The sequence below is a fragment of the Arachis ipaensis genome, chromosome B01 (genome assembly GCF_000816755.2).
Source record: "Arachis ipaensis cultivar K30076 chromosome B01, Araip1.1, whole genome shotgun sequence".
Taxonomy (NCBI): domain Eukaryota; kingdom Viridiplantae; phylum Streptophyta; class Magnoliopsida; order Fabales; family Fabaceae; genus Arachis; species Arachis ipaensis.
The window spans coordinates 110,279,795-110,304,595 of NC_029785.2; the positions used below are offsets into that span (position 1 = coordinate 110,279,795).

The window sequence follows — 24,801 nt, forward strand, 5'->3', positions numbered from 1 at the left end:
GGTGAAGGAAGTCTTTTCTTGATCCTTGGGATCCACCACTATTTGATTGTACCCAGAATAGCCATCCAGGAAGCAATAATAGGCATGGCCAGCCAATCTTTTCAGCATCTGGTCGATGAATGGAAGAGGAAAATGATCTTTCCTTGTAGCATCATTCAATCTTCTATAATCTATGAACATCCTCCACCCAGTCACTGTTCTGGTGGGAATTAACTCATTCTTCTCATTGGAAATTATTGTCATTCCTCCCTTCTTTGGCACAACCTATACTGGGCTCACCCAAGAGCTGTCAGAGATTGGGTATATGATTCCAGCATTCCATAGCTTCATCACCTCTTTTTGAACCACCTCCTTCATGGTTGAGTTAAGTCTTCTCTGAGGTTGAACTACAGGCCTTAAATCTTCCTCCAATAGAATTTTATGCATATAAATGGCAGGGCTTATGCCCTTGATATCATTAATTGTCCAACCCAAGGCAGTCTTGTGAGCTTTCAACACTTCAATCAGCTTTATTTCTTCTTCTATGTTCAAGGAGGAGTTTATGATCACTGGCAGGGCCTCTGCTTCTCCAAGAAATACATACTTGAGATAAGGGGGGAGAGGTTTTAACTCTTGTTTTGGCTTCTCCTCTGCCTTGCTTTCAAAGGAGATCTCTACCACTTCCTCTTCTATGAACTCTTGTTCCACTTCTATTTCCTCTTCTTATTCCTCCTGGTTGTCATCTTTCAGTAGCTCCTCCTCCACTTTTTCTATCATTTCCACTCTCATGTGCTTTTCCTTCTCTAGAGGATATTGCATGGCCTTGAAGACATTGATGATCATCTTTTCATCATGCACCCTGAGGGTCATCTCCCCTTTCTCCACATCAATGATGGCTCTTGTTGTTGCTAAGAAAGGTCGTCCCAATATGATTGAACTGTGTCCCTCTTCTTCCATGTCCAGGATAACAAAGTCAGCAGGGAAAATGAATTCTCCAATCTTCACTAATAAATTTTTCACAACCCCATTTGGTATCTTGAGTGATCTGTCAGCCATTTGGAGTGACATCCTGGTGGGCTTGACTTCCTCTATTGCAAGCTTCTTCATTAGTGACAGGGGCATTAAATTGATGTTGGCTCCTAAGTCACAGAGAGCCTCGTCCAATGTTCTGTTGCCTATAGTGCAGGATAGGATGAAGCTTCCTGGATCTTTGAGCTTTGGAGGAAGACCTCTTTGGATGACAACACTACATTCTTGTGTTAGGATCACTGTCTCTTTCTCATTCCAGCTCCTTTTCTTATTGATGAGCTCTTTGAGGAATTTTGTATATAGAGGCATTTGTTCCAGAGCTTCAGCAAGTGGGATGTTGATCTCTAGCTTCTTAAACACTTCTAGGAACTTGGAGAACTGTTGATCTTTAAGCTCTCTGTTAAACCTTTGAGGATATAGAATGGAGGGAGTGTATGGCTTCTCCTCCTTCCTCTGCTCTTGTGATTGTTCCTCAATAGCTTGCTTTCCCTTTTTTAAAGCCTGAGGTTCCTTTTTCTCCTTGAGCTTCTCTTGGTCTTGCTTGTCTTTTTCTCCTTCTTACTTTTTGTTGCCAACATCATTCTCCACAGGCTTCTTGTTAGTTTTTTTCTCAGCTGGCCTCTTGTCGTTTACCAAGGTTCATCCACTCCTTAATTGGATGGTTTTTCATTCTTCCTTGGGGTTAGGAATGGTGTCACTTGGTAATGAATTTGTTGGTCTCTCAGCCGCTATTTGTTTGGATAATTGACCAATTTACCTTTCTAGATTCCACAGTGAAGCTTCATGGTTTTTGTTGGCCAATTCCTGGTGCTTGATCATCTTTTCCATCATCATCTCCAAGTTGGAGATCCTTTGGGATTCCTGGGGTGGTTATGGTTGATTATAGGATGTTGAGGGTGAGTGATAGTTATTTTGGTTAGTGGATGGGTTATTGGATGGATAGTAGCTGGATTGGGGTTGGTTGTTTTGTGGTTTTCTGAATGGATTTTGGTTAGTGTTTTGATGGTTTTGATGGTTTGTGTTTCTGAAGTTGTTTTGGTTTGAGTTTCTTTGCCAAGGCTGCTGGTTTTGGCTCTCTCCCCATTTCAGATTGGGGTGATTTCTCCAGGATGAGTTGTAGGTATCTCCATGGAAGTCAGTTGATCCAGAACCTTGATTTTGCATGTACTACACTTGCTCTTGCTGCTGCTCTTCATAGTTTTCCTCTTGCTGTCCCCACACCACTGGTGGTTGGTTAGTTGTGCTCACTGCTGCGAGTTGCAATCCATCCATCCTCTTTGACATTGTTTTAATTTGTTGTTGGAGCTGCTGGTGCATGAGTCTGTTCTGAGCTAATATAGTATCAACTCCTTCAAGCTCAAATACACCCTTCTTTGGAGCTGCTTGCCTTTCAGAGGAGTAGAAATACTCATTGTTGGCCACCATGTCTATGAGATCATGTGCCTCTTGAGCAGTTTTCATCATTTGCAAAGATCCTCCTGATGAATAATCCAAAGCTTTTCTTGAAGGTAAGGACAAGCCTTCATAGAAATTCTGCAACTCCACCCATTCACTGAACATTCCCTCTGGACACCTTCTGATTAGAGCTTTGTACCTCTCCCAAGCTTCATATAATGACTCTCCTTCTTGCTGTCTGAAGGTTTGCACATCAGTTTTTAGCTCGATGAGTCTTTGAGGTGGATAGAATTTGGCTAAGAATTTGCTAACCAAGTCATCCCAGCAGGTAATACTCTCTTTAGGGAAGGTTTCTAACCAATGTGTGGCTTTGTCTCTCAGTGAAAATGAGAATAAAAGAAGCTTATAGATATCAGGATTGACTCCATTGGTTTTGACAGTGTCACAGATTTTTTAAAACACAGAGAGGTGTTGGTTTGGATCTTCAGCAGCACTTCCTCCATATTGACAATTGTTTTGAACCAGGGTAATCAATTGAGGCTTGAGTTCAAAGTTATTGGCATTGACATTGGGGGTCAGGATGCTACTCCCACAATTCTTTGGGTTCGAAATAGTGTAGGATGCTAAGACTCTTCTCTGAGGCTGGCCATTGTTGTTGGCCATACCATCAGTTGGATCTGGAATGTTATCATCCATTACTCGATCTTCCTCCGTTGATTCCTCTTCACCAATAACTCATTTCCCTCTTGCTTCTCTTCTCAATCTTTGGAGGGTTCTCTCGTCAAGGTTATAAGATGTGGATTCACCTCTTCTTCCTCCTGACATAAAACACAAAACCAGAAACCAAGATAAAACACTATACTGCTAGAGTGAGGTGAATGTTAGCTTAAACAAAAACTCAAACAGTTAGTGTGCTTAGTAAAAAAAATAAAAAGAAAATGCTTAATCTAGATTATCACCCTACTTAATCATTGTCAACCTTAATCAATCCCCAGCAACGGTGCCAAAAACTTGATGAGGGAAAAACGATTCCACACAAACTCACCGACAAGTATACCGGGTCGCATCAAGTAGTAACTACTCACAAGAGTGAGGTCGATCCCATAGGGATTGATGGATTGAGTAATTTTAGTTAGGTGATAAATTTAGTTAAGCAAATATTTGATGATTTGAGTGAAACTTGATTAACAGAAGCTAAATTGCAAGTAAATAAAAGTGCAAAATGAAAATTGGCTGAATCTAAAGGTGTTGAAGATGTAAATTGTAGAAACTTAAAGTGCAAGAAAGTAAAAGAGCTGAAACTTAAATTGCAAGAAAAGTAAATTTCAGAAACTTAAAGTGAAAGAAATGTAAATTGCTGAATCTAAATTGCTAAGAAATGTAAATTGCTTGAAGAGTAAAGGGATTTGGGTACTGGGATTCAGAATTGAACAAGAAAATGCAAGATAAAGTGAATCAGAGAGCTATGAGATGAAGAGATTCAGCTCAGCAGCCAAACAGAAATGTAAAATTGCTTGAAGAAACAAATAGCAAGAAAAATTAACTCAATTATGAAATTCTAAAAGAGAAATTGAAGATCAAAAAAGAGCAATGAGATCAGAAAGCATATCTAGATCTCAATTACTCCCTTGACCAAGCAGAAAAGAAATTGCAGAAGAAAATGAAAATGAAAATGAAAATGAAAACAGCAAAGAAACTTAGATCCAATTCTTCAATTCCCAAAAATATATGAAAGAAAAGCAAAGATGATTCTCAAATCCAAAATCAATGGAGTTCTTCAATCTCAATTCAAAAACCCAAAACAGAAAGTAGAAGTTGCAGAAGAAAGAAAATGAAAACAGAAAGCAAATAGATCCAATCCCAATTCCCAAATTCCAAATGAAAATTAAAAGTGAAAAACTAAAATGAGCTAAGGGTCCTTTGCAAATCAAATTAACTCCTATATATACACTTTTTATTTTGGTCTTCAAAGCTTGGAGTGGGCCTTTTGATTTTTGGATTTGAAGAAAGATGGGTCCGGTTGGCTTTGGTTCAATTGGCAAGGGTCATGGTGTATGTGGTTAGCTCCCAGGGGAGCGTTCAGTTGGGTTTTGTGAACGCTACATTCACTCTTGCCTTGTGTGCCTTGTCACGTGCCAAGCCCTCTTGCCTAGTGAACGCTACGTTCAAATTGTGAATGCTACACTTGATGCTGAGCCTTCCACCCCATGAGAAGCACGAAAACGTTTGCTCTAGTGAACGTCATGTTCACTTTTTCAAACGCTTGCTTCCTTGGCTAGCAATTTTGGTGCGCGTTGGGCAGCTCCAGTGTAGCGCTCCGTTGCCTTCCTTGAGCGCTGGGCTTTGTTCCCTTGTTTCCAAGCCAAGCTCCACGAGAAAGGTAAGAGAAGTGAATATAGCGTTCATATCTTTGAACACTACTCCTTGGCCTTTGCTGCACCATTTGGTGCATCTTGATGGAGCGTTACGTTCACCATTTCGAACGCTCCTTGTGAGATTTGATGCGCCTTGCTCCCTCACCAAGAGTCACGAAAAATTTGAAGAAAGGCAACGTAGCGTTCACTTCTTTGAACGCTGTGCCTTGGCATGTCTTGGTGCGCCTTCCTCTTGGTGCGCTACGTTTGCTCCCTTGGTTGAGTGTCACGAAAACGTTCACAAAAGTGAACGCTACGTGCACACTTTTGAACGCTACTCCTTTGTTTTGCTTTGAGTGCAATGCTTTAATGTCATGGGCCACGCTTTTTAAAGCATGGCTTAAGGTCCAAAGCGTGCTCAAACTTCAAAGTGTACCCAAAAATCCTTCTTTCCTCTGTTTGAGCTCAATTTGTGCTTTCTCATTCTTTTCCTTTATCTTTATACCTATTCATCAACCAAACAAATACATCAAAGTCTCACCAAAATTACAAGATCTTGCATCATTTATAAAATCAATTAATTCTAGCATAAAACCTATGATTTTGTGTAAATTAAATGATGTTTGATTGATTCAACATAATCATGAAAATCCACTCCAGTTACTTACTTATTGTGCAAGAAAGTGCATAAAACCTAATGAAACTAATGAAAAATGCTTGTAAAACTAGCATAAGATGACTTGTCATCACCCACGCATACGCGTGAGGATGAATTTTGCTAGGTGACGCATACGCGTGACCCTTGTCACATGAACTCATTAATTGCAAATCGCTGGGGGCAAATTCTGGGCCTCCAAAACCCAGTCCAACTCATTTTTGAAGCTATTTCAAGCCAAAGTGAAGAGGAATGAAGGGGGGAGCAATTAGGGTAGATTAGAAACATGCTTTAAGTCATATTCTAGAGAGAGAAGCTCTCCCTTCTCTTTAGAATTAGGGTAGATTAGGTTAGATCTCCCTTAGATTTAGGTTTAATTCTTGTTTTCATTTAGTTTTCTTTGTCATTTATTGTTATTGCATCTTTGTTCTTTACTTCTACTTGTTAATCCCTTCCTTTGTTCCTTTATGTTTATGACACTTTGTTACTTTTAATTTTAATTAATGCAGTTCATGTTTTATGTTTCTTATTGTTTAATTTAGTTGTTATTATTGTTTTCATCCATATGGTAGTTGTAGAATTTATTATTCTTTGTTATTTTACCATGCTTTCTTTTTATGTCTTCTAAGTGTTTGATAAAATGCTTGGTTGGATTTTTGCCTAGTTTTTCACACTCTTGGTTGGGAAATTGGGTAATTAGGTGAACTTTAGTGGTGGATGTCTATTCTACATTGTGTGAGGATTGTTAGTTGATTTGGTTTCTACTAACTCTAAGCCTTCCATTAATAGAGTTGGCTAGGACTTGTGGATTGAGATCAATTATGCCCTTTTGACTAATCCTCGATGTTAGGATTGACTAATTAGGATTAATTCTACACAATTACCATGTTTGTGGTCCATAACTAGGATAGGAATCCTTAATTCCCCATTTCTTGCCAAGAGCCCTTTTTGCCATTTAATTTCTATTTTCATTGCTTTTACTTACTTTTCATTTAATTACTTGCCATTTTAATTTCTTGCCTCTTATAATCAAAACCCCCAAATCTCCTATAGCTAATAATTGAGCATTTCATTACAACTCTGAGGGAAGACGACCCGGGAATTAAAACTCGTGGTTATTTTGTATTGATTGTGATATCTTTTGAATTTAAAATTTGATTGTGAGAGTTCATTGTTGGTTTGGACTATGCTATTAATGAAGTGATTCATGTTTTGATTAATTCTAAACCGGCAATAACTCTCTCATCAGATATTCTCCCTCATATGAAGAGGAATTTAAAAAATCTTATCTTGATGAAACTACATCATCTTCAAGAACCGAACCAACACCAAACGAATCAGGTCTGGGCTATGTCTCAAACAATGAGAGTGCTTTAAAAAACCCACAATTTCATAAAAGAACTTCTTATTCAAAAAGCCCATATGCTTTCAAAAATTTTGGTTTGAATGCATTTGCAAAAAGAAACATTAATAACAATAATGACTTTGTCAAAAGAAATGTCCATTTCTAAAAAACTAGAAAAACTCAGTCATTTAATTATTTCTAGCATCAAAACTTACATCAATTTCAGCAACATGCATTAGGAAATCATTGCTTTAATAGTAAGAAAATTGGTCACTCTTACTCACAATATTTTATTAAAAAAAGAAGAGTAGGAAACCAAACTTATAATATTGTTTGTGATTTTAATGCACTTGGGCAACCAAGGTGGATTAACTTTAAAGGATCCAAATTAATTTGGATACCTAAGGTTACTTGAGATTGTATGCAGATTTGCTTAGCATCCAAGAAGAAGAAAGATATGTGTTACTTGGATAGTGGATACTCTAGGCACATGACTGGAAGGTCAACCTTCTTCATCAAACTCAACAAGTATGATGGAGGGTATGTGACCTTTGGAGATGATGGAAAAGGTAAAATCACCGTTGTTGGAAAAGTAGGTAATAATCATTCTACTTTCATTGATGATGTCTTTTTGGTTGATGGTATGAGGCATAATCTTTTGAGTATAAGTCAACTATGCGACTTGGGTTAGTTGGTTATATTCAAAAGATTAGAATAACGAGTGGTGAGTGAAAAATCCAATGAAGTGCTATTCATAGCAAATCGTTGTGATAATATGTATGGTCTCACTCTTGATGAACTAAATAATCAAAATGTGGCTTGTTTTCATTCCAAAGAATCTGAAAAGTGGCTATGGAACAAAAGATTGGGCCATGCTAACATGTTTCAAATAAACAAGCTAGTCAAGAAGGGATTAGTAAGAGGTCTTCTTTTGATAAAATTTGACAAAGAGATCACTTGTGATGCTTGTCAAATGGAAAAACAAACAAATAACTCATTTAAATCAAAGGAAGACATCTCTACTAAAAGATCACTAGAATTGCTACATATTGACTTATTTGGTCCAACAAGAACTCAAAGCTTAGGTGGTAAACATTATGGTTTGGTGATTGTGGATGCCTACACAAGGTTTGGCTGGATTTTATTTTTTGCACACAAAAATGATGCATTCTCGGCTTTTGAAAATTTTAGCAACAAAATTCAAAATGAAAAGGATTTAAAGATTGCCTCAATAAGAAGTGATAATCGAACTGAATTCGAAAATCAATCATTTGAATCTTTTTGTGAGGAATTTGAAATATCACACAATTTCTCTTGTCCAAGAACACTGCAACAAAATGGTGTTGTTGAAAGAAGAAACCAAAGTATTCAAGAAATGACAAGAGCTACGCTTTGTGAAAGTAATGTTCCAAATTTTCTTTGGGCTGAAGCTATTAACACGGCTTGCCACATTTTGAATAGAACCATCATAAGGAAATTTTTGAAGAAAACTCCTTATGAACTTTGGAAAGGTCACCCACCAAATTTAAATTACTTACATATTTTTGGATGCAAATGTTTTGTCCTAAAAAATAGAAAATCTAGGAAAATTTGATCCAAAGGCATATGAATGCTTATTCGTAGGATATTCCACAACTAGTAAAGCATATAGAGTTTATCATCAAGATGGTAGAATTATTGAGGAGTCCATACATGTTACAATCTGTGATACTAACTTAGTTCAAAGTATCTTGGAAGATTGTGATGTAAGAAATCTGGTTCAAGGCAACAAAGGAGAAGCCTAAAATTAAGAGAAAGAAATTTTTGGGCCACCTGAATATGAAATTGTTGCTGCAGGAAATAATTCTATTTTGTCTTCTAAAATAGGAAAAATTTCAGAAAATACCAGTTCCTTGGATCCTTCAGTGACAGAATCTGCTCCCAAGTCCACTAGATCCTGTGAGTGGAGATTTAAAGAATTATCCACAGGAATTTGTCATTGGGGACGTTTCTCAAGGTGTCAAAACTCGATTCTCCACAAGAAAAGTAAATGAAGAATCAAACATAGATTTTCTCTCTCAAATGGAGCCACAAAACATCAAGGAAGCACTTGATGACCCCTCTTTGGTAAAAGCTATGGAGGAAGAGCTTCATGAATTTGAAAAGAATCAAGTTTGGACACTTGTTCCAAAGTCAAATGGAAAGAAAGTGATTGGCACCAGGTGAATTTTCAGAAACAAGTTGGGTGAAGATGGAAGCATTGCTAGAAATAAAGCAAGATTAGTGGCACAAGGACATGATCAAGAGGAAGGGATAGACTTTGATGAATCCTTTGTCCCTATTGCCCGAATGGAAGCCATAAGACTTCTACTAGCCTATGCTGCTCATTGTGGTTCAAAATTGTACCAAATAGATGTGAAATGTGCATTTTTAAATAGTGTAATAGATAGAGAAGTGTATGTGACTCAGCCACCTTGTTTTGAAAATAAGAAATTTACTAATCATGTTTTCAAACTCTCAAAAGCTCTTCATGGACTAAGATAAGCACATAGAGCTTGGTATGAAAGACTTAGTTCTTTTCTCTTAAAAAATAGATTTCAAAGAGGCACCACAGACACTTCTCTATTTATTAAAAATTCTAATGATTCTTTCATTTTAGTCCAAATTTTTGTTGATGACATTATATTTGGATCAGCAAATGAGACCCTTTGTACTGAATTTGGAAAACTCATGACAAGTGAATTTGACATGAGTATGATGGGTGAACTTAACTTCTTCTTTGGGATTCAAATAAAGCAAACTGAAAATGGTATTTTTATTCATCAAGAGAAGTATACCAAAAAATTAGTTAAGAAGTTTGGTATGGGAAATGCCAAACTCATGCGAATACCCATGCACCCTAACTGAAAGTTAGAAAATGGTGAAACTTAGAAAGATGTTGATGAGACTAAGTATAGAGGAATAATTGGATCTCTTATGTACCTAACTTCATGTAGACCCGATATTGTACAAAGTATTGGAATGTGTTCAAGATTCCAATCAAAATCGAAAGAATCACATCTTTTTGTAGTTAAGAGGATTATTAGATATGTTCATGGCACATCCAATTTTGGTTTATGGTATCCTAAGTCTAATGAATTTTCTGCAATTGGTTATTGTGACACAGACTTTGCCGGAGATAGAGTGGATAGAAGAAGTACATCAGGCATATGTTGTTTTCTTGGAAAGTCCCTAAATGTCTAGTCAAGTAAGAAGCAGTCTACAGTGGCATTATCTACTGTAGTGGCTGAGTATATATCTGCTACCTCTTATTGCTCTAAGCTTATTTGGTTGAAAACCCAACTTGCTGATTATAAATTAAATGCTGAAAATATTCTCCTTTTGTGTGACAATATGAGTGCTATAAAATTTCCAAAAATCTAGTCTTGCACTCTAGAACTAAACATATTGAGGTGAGATTTTACTCAATAAGGGAACATGTTCAGAAAGAGAATATTAGCATTCAATTTGTTAAATCAGAAGATCAATTAGCGGATATTTTCACTAAACCTCTAGCTAAAGACAGATTTTGCAAACTTAGGACAAATTTAGGGATTTAAATTATGATTTCTTATTTGCATCCTGCTGATGTGCTTGTTGAAGTTTTTGTCTCTCAGGTTGGGATGAGACAATTCTGGGCAAATGAAGAACCATCATTCTAAATATTATTTTCTGGGCACAATGGCATGTTCAGAATCTTCTGTGCCAACCTTTCAGTTCAGAGTTATTGTGGTCCAACATTTTTCCTTAAATTCTATCATCTCTAGGCCCAATGAGTGTTACATCATCTATGTGTGAATTTGTATTTTGTCATTTAGTAAAAAAGGTTTCAATTTTTAAATTAGTTTTGTTTTATCTAGTTTTTCTTAATAAAATCAAATCATTTTTTATGATGTCAAGTCTTTTCAAGGTCTAATCATAGGTGATGCAGTTGCATGTTTTCAACAAACTTCTTTTCTTGGTGCAGTTACCAAACCTCTCTCTCTTCATAACTCCTTCCACTACCTCTTCGTTTCTTTCCCACTACCATTAGTTCTTTGGTTGATTCAAAATTTTTTTCACACCAATGAGTAAGAAAACCGTGATTCAAAAGAGTCCAAGGGCCAAAATCCTCAAACTCCCTGAAAAACCTAGAACTTCTCCTCGCTCCAAAGATCAGACATTCACACCATCACCGTCTCCTTCAACCTCTCCTCCTCACACCGACCCAATGGCACACACCAAAACAACTCCAAGGTATCCATCTTCTTCTAAGCCATCGGCTCCACCAAGTGCTCCCTTGAAACCAAGCACTTCAAAGGGGAAGCAACCAGTAGCTGAGGAGCCAGCGCCTGAACCATTGCGACCTAAGCCAAGTTCAGCACCTCAGCATTCTTAAGGAGGTAACCCTTATCACCCTCTCAACTCGATTAAAGAGCCTTCCATTGACCTTTTTGAATACAAAGCACAATTCATGACCTCTTACTCTAACTACAACCCTCACCATTTTCGATCTGCAATGAATAATGATTTCTATGAAGGTATTGTTGTTCATCGTACCATCTGTCCTACTTTTCTTACTAATTTACCATCCCTGAAATAGAAAGGTTTTATTTTTGTTGATAATCTTCGGAAGGTTTTTGATGGCCTAGAGAAGGGAAGTTGAATCTATGGCCTTCTTTTAAGTTGATTGATTAACCCTTAAAACCAAGAAATAAAACTTTGATTCTATTCGTCTACGTGAAGGATTGTGCAGGAGACAATTTAGTTTTGTCTCATAAATCACAGAGAGACAAAATAGTATAGAGAAGAAGAAAATGGCACCAGCATATATCCTGGTTCAGTCGCTCTATGCAATGCAACCTGCATCCAGTCTCCACCACAACTTTGGTGGAATTTTCACTATACTTTCAAGTGTTACAAACACCAAATCCCTAGGACTCAACATAATCCTATCTAGGACAAACCAAACTTTAACATAAGCTTGATTTGGCTAGGCAACATCCTAGACTCTCACTACACTAAGTACTTACCCAACTTAGCAAGGGATACATCAGATACAAGATGCAAAATAGATTACAAACAAATAGAAATCTGAAATTAACTTTGGCTTTTCTTTCCAAGTTTCTCTCTTTGCCTTTTCTCTCTATTTAGCTTTTTTAAATGTTTCATATTTATGCCTTTTTCCACTCAAGAGAAAACAGAGAAAGATAAACATTGAAACAGAATAATAAACCAGTAAACCATGAAGGATATGATGATCACAGCCTTAAAGCTATCAGATGAACCAACTTCAGAACTCTCTATAATTGTTCTTCATTTTGGCAGTATATTTTTTCATGTAGAAACACAGTCCAAAGTGTTGAACTCTCACATGGAATGCTCTCAATGCAACTCAAATTCTGGTTTTCTCTCCTTGCTATCAAACTGAAGTGATTTTCCTATTTGTATCAGCTCTGTCTCAACACCTAGGGCTTACTTCAAAAAGTCAGCTTCTTGTTTTCACAAAATCGGAGCAGCAGCTACGCAGAAGAGAGATGGGATTGTAGCAGAGATTTCAGATTTCATGGATTCATACCTTCCATCTTCTCTTTCATCCTTTTTCCAATATCTTCAAAGATCTGAACCATTTATTCTTGCTTTAGCTCCAAGTTTCTTTCTTGACTATTGATCCACAGTACAACTTCATAACCTCCATTTTCTTTATTTTTTCAAAAATGGGTATGAGGGAGAAAGAAGCTTCAGCAAGCTACTTTGGGGTACCACAAATGAAAATATTTTCTGATAATGCCTTAGGTCTGATTTCTTCTTCTTTCTTCTTTATAGCTAACACCTTTTTCTTCTAGGATGTGAACCCTAGCATAGCCATCTTGTCATGCGTGGGTGAGAGAAGAGAAGAAAGAGAACAGAGAGTTAGTTTAGTGGAGAAATGATTAGTTCAGATGGAAATGGGGTTTGAATTACTTGGTTAGCTGCCAATTCAAATTGATTGAATGGACTTGGATCTCTTCTTGGTCCAATTGCTTTCTTTGATCCCTAAAGCATTCTTTTCATCTCAGATGGGAATTTAGTGATGAACAATTATTTTCATGAACTTGTGTAAATGGGCTAGACTCATTTTGGACTTATTTTCATTCTTCTTGAGCCAGTGTGATTTAATTAATTTCCTGCACACTAAACACACTAGTCACAGATATAATTGGGCTTTCAACCCAAACACCAAATGTTTGTCATCATCAGTATTATTAATTTTCAAACTCAACAATCTCCCGTTGATGACAAACATTATATATGAGGTAATAATCAAAGGAATAAAATTAGAAAAGGTTCAGAGACTTCCCTTTGATGAATCCAGATTAACTTGATGTGCTTCCCCTCTCTTTCATAAGAGTTGCTCCCCCTTAATGAATGCTTATCACTTAACTTGAGGATACAAACAATAATGCCAACATAATAATCCAATATATATACATGCTTATCTATAATTCTATGGTTGCACAAAAGTATAATAATCCATACAAGCACATGTTGCAAACTATGGCAGCATGTAAGCAACAATTCAGCAGCACAAGTATAAGCACAACATAAAAAAATAGCACATAAGTCCATAAAGTTCAAATGACTTAAAATCAAATAAATTCAGTTCACAAACACAAGTCAATTCACAAACACAAGACTAATCAAAACTGATCAAAACTGATATCCAATAATCTCAGTAAGCCTTATGCTTTATCAGCCTCATATATACATTTTTCTCCCTCTTTTGTCATCAAGGTGGATAAAAATAAAATAGAGAACAGAACCTACAAAAACTAAATGTTGCATCTTGAAATATAAAAAATTAGAAGAGAAATGAAGGTCATATTTCAACCAGCAACACCATAGTTATGAGAAAGTAGTACTACCAATACAAAAAAAATATCAAATAAAGAAAAATTCACGATGTGCAAAGACCAATCCTTGGTAAAAACTCATATGGACCAAAAAGAGTTTCAAAAAAAACAAAAGTAATCACATGTGTAATAAGATTCCAGCATGGTCCATGTCTTTTTCTACACTTCAAAAATTCAGATCACTCATATCTTATCCAATAAAAATCTCTTTCACCTGCAAAACAAAACTCTCAAACAAGACATTAGCGCAATCAAAACAAAGAATCATAACCCATAATGCCTAAAATTGTTCTTAATTTACAAAATCTGTCTTCAGCCAGAGGTTTAGTAAATATATCAGCCAATTGTTCTTCTGATTTAACAAATTGAATACTTATATTTTCTTTTTGAACATGTTTCCTAATTGAGTGAAAACTCACTTCAATGTGTTTTGTTCTACAGTGCAAAATAGGATTTTTAGAAATATTAATGGAAGTCATGTTATCACAAAACAAGAAAATATTATCAGCATTCAATTTATAATCAGCTAATTGTGTTTTCAACCACAACAATTGGGAACAGCAAGAAGATGCAGCAATGTATTCGGCTTCTGCATTTGAGAGAGCCACAATGGACTGCTTCTTACTTGACCAAACATTCAAAGATTTGCCCAGAAAATAGCAAATGCCAGATGTACTTCTTCTATCAATTCTGTCTCCAGCAAAGTCTGCATCATAATAACCAACTGCAGAAAAGTCATCAATCTTAGGATACCATAGACCAAAATTAGATGTGACATGAACATATCTAATGATCCTTTTAACTGCTGAAAGATGTGATTCTTTAGGTTTTGCTTGTAATCTATAACACATTCCAACACTTTGAACAATGTCAAGTCTAGAAGAAGTTAGGTACATGAGAGATCCAATTATTCCTCTATACCTAGTCTCATCAACATCTTTCTCAGTTTCTCCCTTTTCTAATTTTGAATTAGGGTGCATGGGAGTTCCCATGGGTTTGGCATTTTCCATACCAAATTTCTTAACTAGTTCCTTGGCACACTTTTATTGATGAATAAAAATACCATTTTCAGTTTGCTTAATTTGAAGCCCAAGAAAAAAAATTAAGTTCACCCATCATGCTCATGTCAAATTCACTTGTCATGAGTTTTCTAAATTCAGTATAAAGAGATTCATTGGCTGATCCAAAAATAATGTCATCAACATAAATTTGGACTAGAATAAAAGAATTATTAGAATTCTTAATAGAGTAGTGTCTGTTGTGCCTCTTTGAAAACCATTTTTCAAAAGAAAAGAGCTAAATCTCTCATACCAAGCTCTAGGAGCTTGCCTTAAACCATAGAGAGCTTTTGATAGTTTGAAAACATGGTTAGGAAATTTCTTATTTTCAAAACCAGGTGACTGTGCCACATACACTTCTTTATCTATCACACCATTCAAGAATGCACATTTCACATCCATTTGATACAATTTAAAACCACAATAAGCAGCATAAGCTAGAAGAAGTCTTATGGCTTCTATTCGGGCAACAGGGGCAAAGGATTCATCAAAGTCTATTCCTTCCTCTTGGTCATATCCTTGTGCCACTAGCCTTGCTTTGTTTCTTGCAATGCTACCATCCTCTCCTAGCTTGTTCTGAAATATCCACTTGGTGTCGGTCACTTTCTTTCTATTTGGATTTGCCACAAGTGTCCAAACTTGGTTCTTTTCAAATTCTTGAAGCTCTTTCTCCATTGTCTTTACCCAAGAGGGATCATCAAGATCATCCTTGATGTTTTGAGGCTCCATTTGAGAGAGAAAAGCAATGTTTGTTTCTTCATTTGCTTTTCTAGTGAAGAAGCGAGTTTTGACACCTTGTGAGACATCCCCAATGACAAACTTCTGAGGATAGTTCTTGAGGAATCTCCATTCACAAGGTCTTATGGATTTAGAAGTAGATTCGGTCACTGAGGAATGCAATGAACTGGTGGTTTCAAGATTTTCACCAGATTCATGAAACAAAATAGAATTGTCTCGTGCAGGATTTTCTGCAGCTATAGTTTCAAATTCATTTAGTTCTGAATTTTCACTCTCGTGATTTTGGCCCTTTCCATCATCCTTTTGAGTCTGATTTCCTGCATCACAATCCTCCAAAATACTTTGAACCAAGTTAGTATCGCAAAATGTAACATGTATGGACTCCTCAATTATTCTAGCATCTTGATGATAAACTCTATATGCTTTACTATTCGTGGAGTATCCTACAAATAAATACTCATATGCTTTTGAATCAAATTTTTCCAAATTATCTTTGTTATTTAGAACAAAATATTTGCATCCAAAGATATGCAAGTAATTTAAATTTAGTGGGTGACCTTTCCAAAGTTCATAAGGTGTTTTCCTCAAAAATTTTCTTATGATGGTTCTATTCAAAATGTGGCAAGTTGTGTTAACTGCTTTAGCCCAAAGAAATTTTGGAACATTACTCTCATAGAGCATGGCTCTTGTCATTTCTTGAATACTTCTGTTTCTTCTTTTCCCAACACCATTTTGTTGTGGTGTCCTTGGACAAGAGAAGTTGTGTGATATTTTAAATTCTTCACAAAAGGATTCAAATAATTGGTTTTCAAATTCAGTTCCATTATCACTTCTTATTGAGGTGATCTTTAAATCCTTTCCATTTTGAACTTTCTTGCTAAAAATTTCAAAGGCCGAAAAGGCTTCATTTTTGTGTGAAAGAAATAAAACCAACCAAACCTAGAATAGTCATCCACAATTACTAAACCATAGTGTTTACCACCTAAGCTTTGAGTTCTTGTTGGACCAAATAAATCAATATGTAGCAATTCAAGTAGTCTTTTTGTAGAAATGTCTTCCTTTGATTTAAATGAACTCTTTGTTTGTTTTCCCATTTGACAAGCATCACAAGTGATATCTTTGTCAAATTTTATCAAAGAAAGACCTCTTACTAATCCTTTCTTGACAAGCTTGTTTATTTGAAACATACTAACATGACCTAATCTTATGTGTCATAACCACTTTTCAGATTCTTTAGAGTGAAAACAAGCTACATTTTGATCCTTTAGTTCATCAAGTGTAAGTCTATACACATTATCACAAAGCTTAGCTATAAACAATACATCATTGGTCTCTTCATTCACAATACGACATTCCAATCTTTTAAAAATCACCAAATAACCCAAATCATACAATTGACTTATACTCAAAAGATTATGCCTTAAACCATTAACCAAAAAGACATCATCAACGAAAATAGAGTGATTGTTACCTACTTTTTCAACAGTAACAATTTTACCTTTTTCATCATCTCCAAAGGTCACAAAACCTCCATCATACTTATTTAGTTTGATGAAGAAAGTTGACATTCCAGTCATGTGCCTCGAGCATCCGCTATCCAAGTACCACATATCTTTCTTATTCTTGGATGCTAGGCAAATCTGCATAGAATTTCAAGAAACCTTAGGTATCCAAATTAATTTGGATCCTTTGAAATCAATCCAACTTGGTTGCCCAAGTGCATTAAAATCACAAACAACCTTGTATGTTTTATTTCTTACAATTCTTTTGTCAATAAAACATTGAGGGGAAGAATGACCATTTTTATTGCAATTAGAACAATAATTTTTTATTGCATGATGCTGAAAGTAATTGATATTATGATGCTCAAATTGATTTAAGATATGGTGCTGAAAGTGATTAAAGGTTTGAAATTTTCTGGTTTTTTAGTAAGGTGCATTTCCTTGGAATAATTGATTTTTAGCAACTGCACCTGTTTTTGCAACATATCCCAAACCAGAATTATTTGAAACAGATTTGGTTCTTGAATATGAGGCACTTTTGTTAAAGTGTGGTTTTTAAAAAAACAACCTCATTGTTAGTGAAATAACCAAGACTAAAATTTTTGGACAATGATTCAGTCTTTGAAGATGATGCATTTTTATCAAAAAAATGGTTTTTCAAAACTAGCATCAGTTTTAGTTGAGTAACTCAGACCAGAAATTTCAAATGAGGGTTTTGTCTTTGAGTTTGATGCTTCGGTTTTAGTGAATAATTTTTCAAAAACTGCATCATCCTTTGTCACATAACCCAAACCAGATTTTTCAAATAATGGTCTTTGATTAGCAAGTAATTTGTCCAAGTTGCTGGAACTATGTGTAAATTTTGCTAAATCATTATTCAACCCTTTAATCATTTCATTTAATCTTTCATTTTCTGCAATCAGTTCTTGTGAAGCGTCAACCGTGTGTTTTCCTTTGAATTTTTTAATTTCAGACTTTAAAAATCTATTTTCTTCAACAAGATCAAAATCACATTCAGTCTCCTTCACTTTTTCTTTCAAAAACTCATTTTCAGCTTTTAAATCTTCATTTTCAGATTTGCATTTGTTGTATTTCTTCAGCAATTTTTCAAAATGGTGAGTGAGATCATCAACAATAACATGTAATTCTTCAAGAGATAAGTCATAGTAATTTTACCTCTTCTAGTTGATCTTCACCAGCCATGAAACAGACTTGAGCTTCATATTTGGAGTCATCTTCCTCATCCGAATCATTCTCTAGATCCTCCTAAGAAGTCGTGAGTACTTTCTTCTTTTCGTTCTTAGCCTTGTCCTCTTTCTTGAGTTTTAGGCAGTTAAACTTGAAATGTCCCCCCTCATTGTAGTGATGCCAAGTGACCTTGCTGAGATCCTTCTTTTGCTCCTTTGAACTTGATCCTTTGTACTTGCCTTTACTCCTCATTAGCCTTCTTAATCTCCTAGCAAAAAAGACAAGTTCGTCATCTGAAAAACTGTCACTTAAATCACTTTCCCTAGACTCAAATTTTGATTTTAGGGCCACTCCTTTTTTCTTTGTGTCTTGGCTAGTATGTGTGGCTTCATATGCTAAGAATTTTCCTCTCAACTCATCATAGGTTAAAGGACTCAAGTTGTTGCTTTCGATTAGGACAGTGGCTTTTGTTTCCCACTCTTTTGTAAGGCTTCTAAGGACTTTTCTCACTAGAGTTTGTTCAGTGTGTGTCAAACCCATAGCATTAAGGCTGTTGATGATGATTGTGAATCTCTCAAACATCTCATCAATGCTTTCTCCATCCTTCATGGTGAACATCTCATATTCTTTTCACAGCATATCAATCCTTGTTTCTTTGACTTGTTTGGTGCCCTCGTGTGTAACTTGGAGTTTCTTCCAGATTTCTTTTGCCGTCTTGCATCTAGATACCTTTCTATACTCCTCAAAGATGATAGCACAGTGCATCAAGTTGATGGCTTTGGTATTTAACTCGACCTCTTTTTGTCTTTATCATTCCATTCGGCCTCTTCTTTTGGAGTCACCACTCCATCAGCACTTGTCTTAGTAGGAATCTTAGGACCACTCACAATGATCTTCCATAAGTTGTAGTCTATAGATTGAATGAAAATCTGCATCCTTTCTTTCCAAGAAGCATAGTTCTTTCCATTGAAGAAAGGAGGCCTATTATTTGACTGACCCTCTGTTAAAGTGTAGGCCACAGTAGTTGCACCCATGTTGTTTGCCATTGGACCTTTCCTCCAAGCTGTGAAGCTTGATTCTTGAGACCTAGCTCTTAATACCAATTGAAGGTTTTTGATGGCCTAGAGAAGGGGGGTTGAATCTATGGCCTTCTTTTAAGTTGATTGATTAACCCTTAAAACTAAGAAATGAAACTTTGCTTCTATTTGTCTGCGTGAAGGATTGTGCAGGAGATAATTTAGTTTTGTCTCATAAATTGCAGAGAGAAAAAATAGCGCAGAGAAGAAGAAAATGGCACTAGCATATATCCTGGTTCAGTTGCTCTATGCAATGCAACCTGCATCCAGTTTCCAACACAACGTTGGTAGAATTTTCACTATACTTTTAGGTGTTACAAAAACCAAATCCCTAGGACTCAACATAATCCTATCTGGGACAAACCAAACTTCAACATAAGCTTGATTTGGCTAGGTAACATCCTAGACTCTCACTACACTAAGTTCTTACCCAACTTAGCAAGGGATACATCAGATACAAGATGCAAAACAGATTACAAACAAATAGAAATCTGAAATCAACTTTGGCTTTTCTTTCTAAGTTTCTCTCTTTTTCTTTTCTCTCTATTTGGCTTTTTCAAATGCTTCACATTTATGCCTTTTTCTACTCAAGAGAAAATAGAGAAAGATAAACATTGAAACAAAATAATAAACCAGTAAACCATGAAGGAGATGATGATCACAGCCTTAAAGCTATCAGATGAACCAACTTTAGAACCTTCTATGATTGTTCTTCATTTTGGCGGTATGTTTCTTGATGCAGAAACACAGTCCAAAGCGTTGAACTCTCACAGGGAATGCTCTCAATGCAACTCAGATTCTGGTTCTCTCTCCTTGCTATCAAACTGAAGTGATTTTCCTATTTGTATCAACTCTGTCTCAACACCTAGGGCTTACTTCACAAAGTCAGCTTCTTGTTCTCACAAAATCAGAGCAGTAGCTACGCAAAAGAGAGACGGGACTGTAGCAAAGATTTCAGATTTCATGCATTCATACCTTCCATCTTCTCTTTCATTCTTTTTCCAATATCTTCAAAGATCTCAACTATTTATTCTTGCTTTGGCTCCAAGTTCCTTTCTTGACTGTTGATCTACAGTAAAACTTTATAACCTCCATTTTTTTATTTTTCTAGAAATGGGTATGAGGGAGAAGGAAGCTTCAGCAAGCTACTTTGGGGTACCACAAATGGAAAAATTTTCTGATAATGCCTTAGATCTGATTTCTTCTTCTTTCTTCTTTGTAGTTAACACCTTTTTCTTCTAGGATGTGAACCCTAGTATAGCCATCTTGTCATGCGTGGGTGAGGGAAGAGAAGAAAGAGAACAGAGAGTTGGCTTAGTGGAGAGGGGATTAGTTCAGATGCAAATGGTGTTTGAATTACTTGGTTAGCTGCCAATTCAAATTGATTGAATGGACTTGGATCTCTTCTTGGGCCAATTGCTTTCTTTGATCCCTGAAGCATTCTTTTCATCTCAGATGGAAATTTAGTGATGAACAATTATTTTCATGAACTTGTGTAAATGGGCTAGACTCATTTTGGGCTTATTTTCATTCTTCTTGGGCCAATGTGATTTAATTAATTTCCTGCACACTAAACACACAAGTCACAGATATAATTGGGCTTTCAACCCAAACACCAAATGTTTGTCATCATCTATATTATTAATTTTCAAACTCAACATCTTCAATTTTTGGACTGGAACCATATTTTCAAAATCAAAAAACCTATCTACCCAGTCTTAGTTAAAGAGTTCTATGCAAATTTGACCTACTATGAGGGCAGCATTCACTCATTTGTGAAAGGTCGTGACCTTGTTTTGAATGAAGAAACCATAAGTGACATTCTAAAATATACTGATGTTAGTGCATGTGCTTATACCTCTGGTAAATGGGATGAAGGGTTAGGCATTTCCTATAGAGATGCTATGGCTGTTGTGTGTGAAAATATCTCTCTAATTGATGGTCTCACACCAACTCACAAAGCCCTGGGTTATCTTCGGGCTCAGCTACATCGTATAGTGAACCACATTATTCTTCCTCAGAGTGGTTCTTATCAAAGAGTATCTTTCTGTGACACTATGGTTTTATATGCTATTCTCACAAAATCTGAATTTCTTTTGCATACTTAATGGTAAGGTATATGTTTGATTGCATTAGAAGTGAGAAAGATAAAGCTCTTCTTTATGGCATGTTCTTAACTTGCATTTTTTAACATTTTGGTGTTGACTTATCAAATGAGACATATGAAAATAAACACTCATATCTAAAAGGTGGTGGTTCAGTGAAACAGTAGAAAAAGGGACCACTCGAACTGAAAAGGTGGTCCTTGATGATGATGATGACGACTATGAGTCAGAGGAATCTACTCCTCCATCTGCCTATAGGACTTCAGCTTCTACTGGACATAAATCACTTCTATATGGAGTGGTGAAGGATGTGGTACAGAAATTTGTCCCTCAATCCAACCATCTGATTACCTTAAGCAAAGAGTAGAGAAAACTGGCTGCCAAGCACGAAAACTACCTCAGAAAGTTTAGAGATAGGGTGGTAGTTCTCATGAAATTCAGTGAAAACACCCTTGATGATGACAATGTGGCTTCTGATCCTGAAGAGCCTGCTCATTCTGAGGAGGATGGTTCGGATGCTTAAAGATGTCTCTTCTATTTCTGTTTCTATTTTAATTTTTTTGGATAATTGTCTCATGGATCTATTGTAGTTTATTTTTCACTTCATCTTATCTTGGATGACTGTAAACATTTTAACCACTGCTTTACTTTGTTGATTGGTTCATCTAGTTATCTAAACTTTGCCTTAACAGCTTGATTGTTATAGCTTGACTAGTACATGCTCTAGTTTATAGCTTGACAAATTGGTTGATTTTGTTGATATGCTCTGGTTTGTGCAATTTTGTTGATTTCGATAATATGCTCTATTTTGTTCCTTGGTTTTACATGATTTTCTGAAGTGTAATTTTGTCTCTTCATAATGTGTATCAAATGTGAATATTTGTGCTACTTGCATGCGGAGCATAGTTGTGTTCTCCATATCTATATGTGAACAGAAAATTGAAGAAGCACAAAGTCAGGGGGAGCACATCAAAATTGTCAAATGACATCAAAAGGAAGTACATTATTTTGTTTATATCAATTACTTTGATTGTATCCCTTGAAATTATGTTTTCATCAAGGAGGAGATTGTTGAGATAAGAATGCAATTAGTTTAATGCTGATGACAAACATTATTTGTTGGGTTAAATACCCAATTGTTTATTTGATTAGCTTTTGCTAAGTATTGCAGGCCAAAAAAATAAATAGCAGCAGCCCAAACAAATGGAACAAAGAAACAGAAGCTGCTAAAGTGTGCGAAATTCACAAACAAAGCCCAAATGTTGTGTGACAAAGAAATCACTCGGGCTGAATGGGAAGAAGCCAATCCAAGCCCAAGTTGCTCATTCAAGTTGAAGCCATCCAAAGCCAACGTTCACATTGATTACTTCGGTCAGACTCATGAAGAAAGAGCGAAAGCTTCTTCTTGGTTCATTCACCAGAGAAGAAAGAAAGAGAAAGGTAAATCATAAAAGCAAATGTCTAATCGCCCTAATCAAAGCAAGCTAAGCTAAGTCAGAAGATAAAGGTGATTTATTTCCATTTGCATGCAATTTATTTTCTTCACTCCTTCTTCAAAGTTCTGCAACGTCAATTTGGGATATATAGAGAAAGTGATTTCTGATAATCACTGTTGTAAATTAAAAGCTCAAATATTTTTTTGGGAATAAAGCACTATCTCAAGGGTTTGGATTTGGGTTTACCATTGAATAACTTTTTTGTTGCTCTGAGGTCTTCAGTCAAGCAAAAAGAACCAGCTTTAAAATCCCTAATTTAGGGGTTAAATGAAGAAAGTGATATGACAAGCTAAGAGAGCTCAGAGTTCAAAGAGTTGACTTAAGGAAAAATCTAAACCGTGAATTGGCACAAAGTACAAAAAGAAAATTGCTTCTCTGTTTTGAATAAGGAAAGAGAACCCAAATAGAGAGCTGTGTGTGAAATCTCACTACTAAGTTTTGAAGTCTTGGAAGCATTGCACCTACACTAAAGGGAGCACTCTGCCAAGATGAAGAATGAAGTTTTGAGTTCTGCTGTTGGGTTTTGGTCATAGTGTTTAAGCTGTTATACATCAATCTCCTTCATGTTTTACAATTTTGTATTTCAGTTTCGATGTATATCTTTCTGTAATATCTTTGAGAGGTAAAAGGCTGAAAGAGAGACATTGAGAAAAAGCCTAAGAGTGAAAAAGGCTGAGTGAAACACTTGAGAAAAAAGCTAAGAGTGATTTCAGATTTACTTTGGTTGTAATTTTCTGTCTTGTGTCTTGTACTAGTGAGGTTTCCCTTGCTAAGTTGGGTAAGCACTTAGTGTAAAGAGTTAGGTATTTGCATAACCAAGTCAAGTTTCGGAAGAAATTTATGTGTCTAAATAGGATTGTGAATCCTAGAAAATTGGTGTATGTAATAGTTTGACTATAGTGAAAATTTCACCACTGTTGTGGTGGAGACTGGATATAGGTTGCATAGCACAAAGCAATTGAACCAGAATACATGATTGTGTCAACTTCTTCCCTCTCTCGCTATTCTGTTTTCTTATTTTATGAGACAAAATAAAATTGTCTCTTAAATTTTTCGCTGCACAGTTCAAACAGAAATCAAGTTTAAATTGGGTAACAAAGGATCAGTTTATTAAAGCAAAAGAAGGCCATAGATTCAAACCCCCTTTCTCTAAGCCTTCTGTAAACTTCAGGGGTCAAATACTACAATCATTAAGGACCAATATTTTATCAATCAATTTCAGGCGGAGGCAATGGGGTATCTTTTGTCTTTATCCTCTTCCTACCACAAATAACATAAACACCTAATTATTTTTTAAAGGAAGAAATGAATAGCGATCCCTAGCCAATCTGAGACACCCGAAAAATAGAAATTTAGGTTTGTTAATTAAAATAATATTTTTAAAACATAAAAAAATCTTTCTATGCTTCGGATCAAATAAAGAAAGACCCGATTTGTGGGTAGCTTTGACCAGAAAGAATCAGTAAGCAACAAAATGACAAAAAAACTGAGAAAATTTTGTTGAGATTGAGAAGAGAATTAAAGAAGATGTTAAAATCTCTGGATCAAATATGCCTTGAAACAAAGATAAAGGAAAGATCTATGCAGAACCGTGGTTTTCCTTCTTCAGCCTCTTCGCATTGTTAATAACTATTTGGATTGTAGTTTTCTTGAAGTGGAAATCATAAGGCATTTTATCGATTAATACTAATTTTCAGTCGAATTATTTGACACATATTATTACTTAACAATCGATTAGTGTCAAATTAAATTGATTGGATTAACGACAAACACAATTTTCTCATCATTTAGGCATCGAATTGATCAAAACAACGAAAAAAAATTCTAAACTTAAAAGTTTAGAAATCAAATTAGTAATGAAAATTCTATTTTTGTTGTTGTTTTTACTCGTTAACGATACAGTTATGAAAATATAAATGATGATTAATTAATAATAGAATATTAATTTATAAAATAAAGAGTATATTTTAAAATTAAATAATATATAAAGG

General features: G+C 35.7%; 2 protein-coding genes across 2 annotated transcripts; one reads left to right on the forward strand and one right to left on the reverse strand.

Moving 5' to 3' along the window:
• On the reverse strand, positions 703-1,317 carry LOC107610843. The gene has a single exon (XM_016312837.1). It carries the CDS (start codon positions 1,315-1,317, stop codon positions 703-705), a length of 615 nt encoding a protein of 204 aa, XP_016168323.1.
• Positions 10,842-11,153, forward strand: LOC107610836 (alpha carbonic anhydrase 8-like). The gene has a single exon (XM_016312831.1). It carries the CDS (start codon positions 10,842-10,844, stop codon positions 11,151-11,153), a length of 312 nt encoding a protein of 103 aa, XP_016168317.1.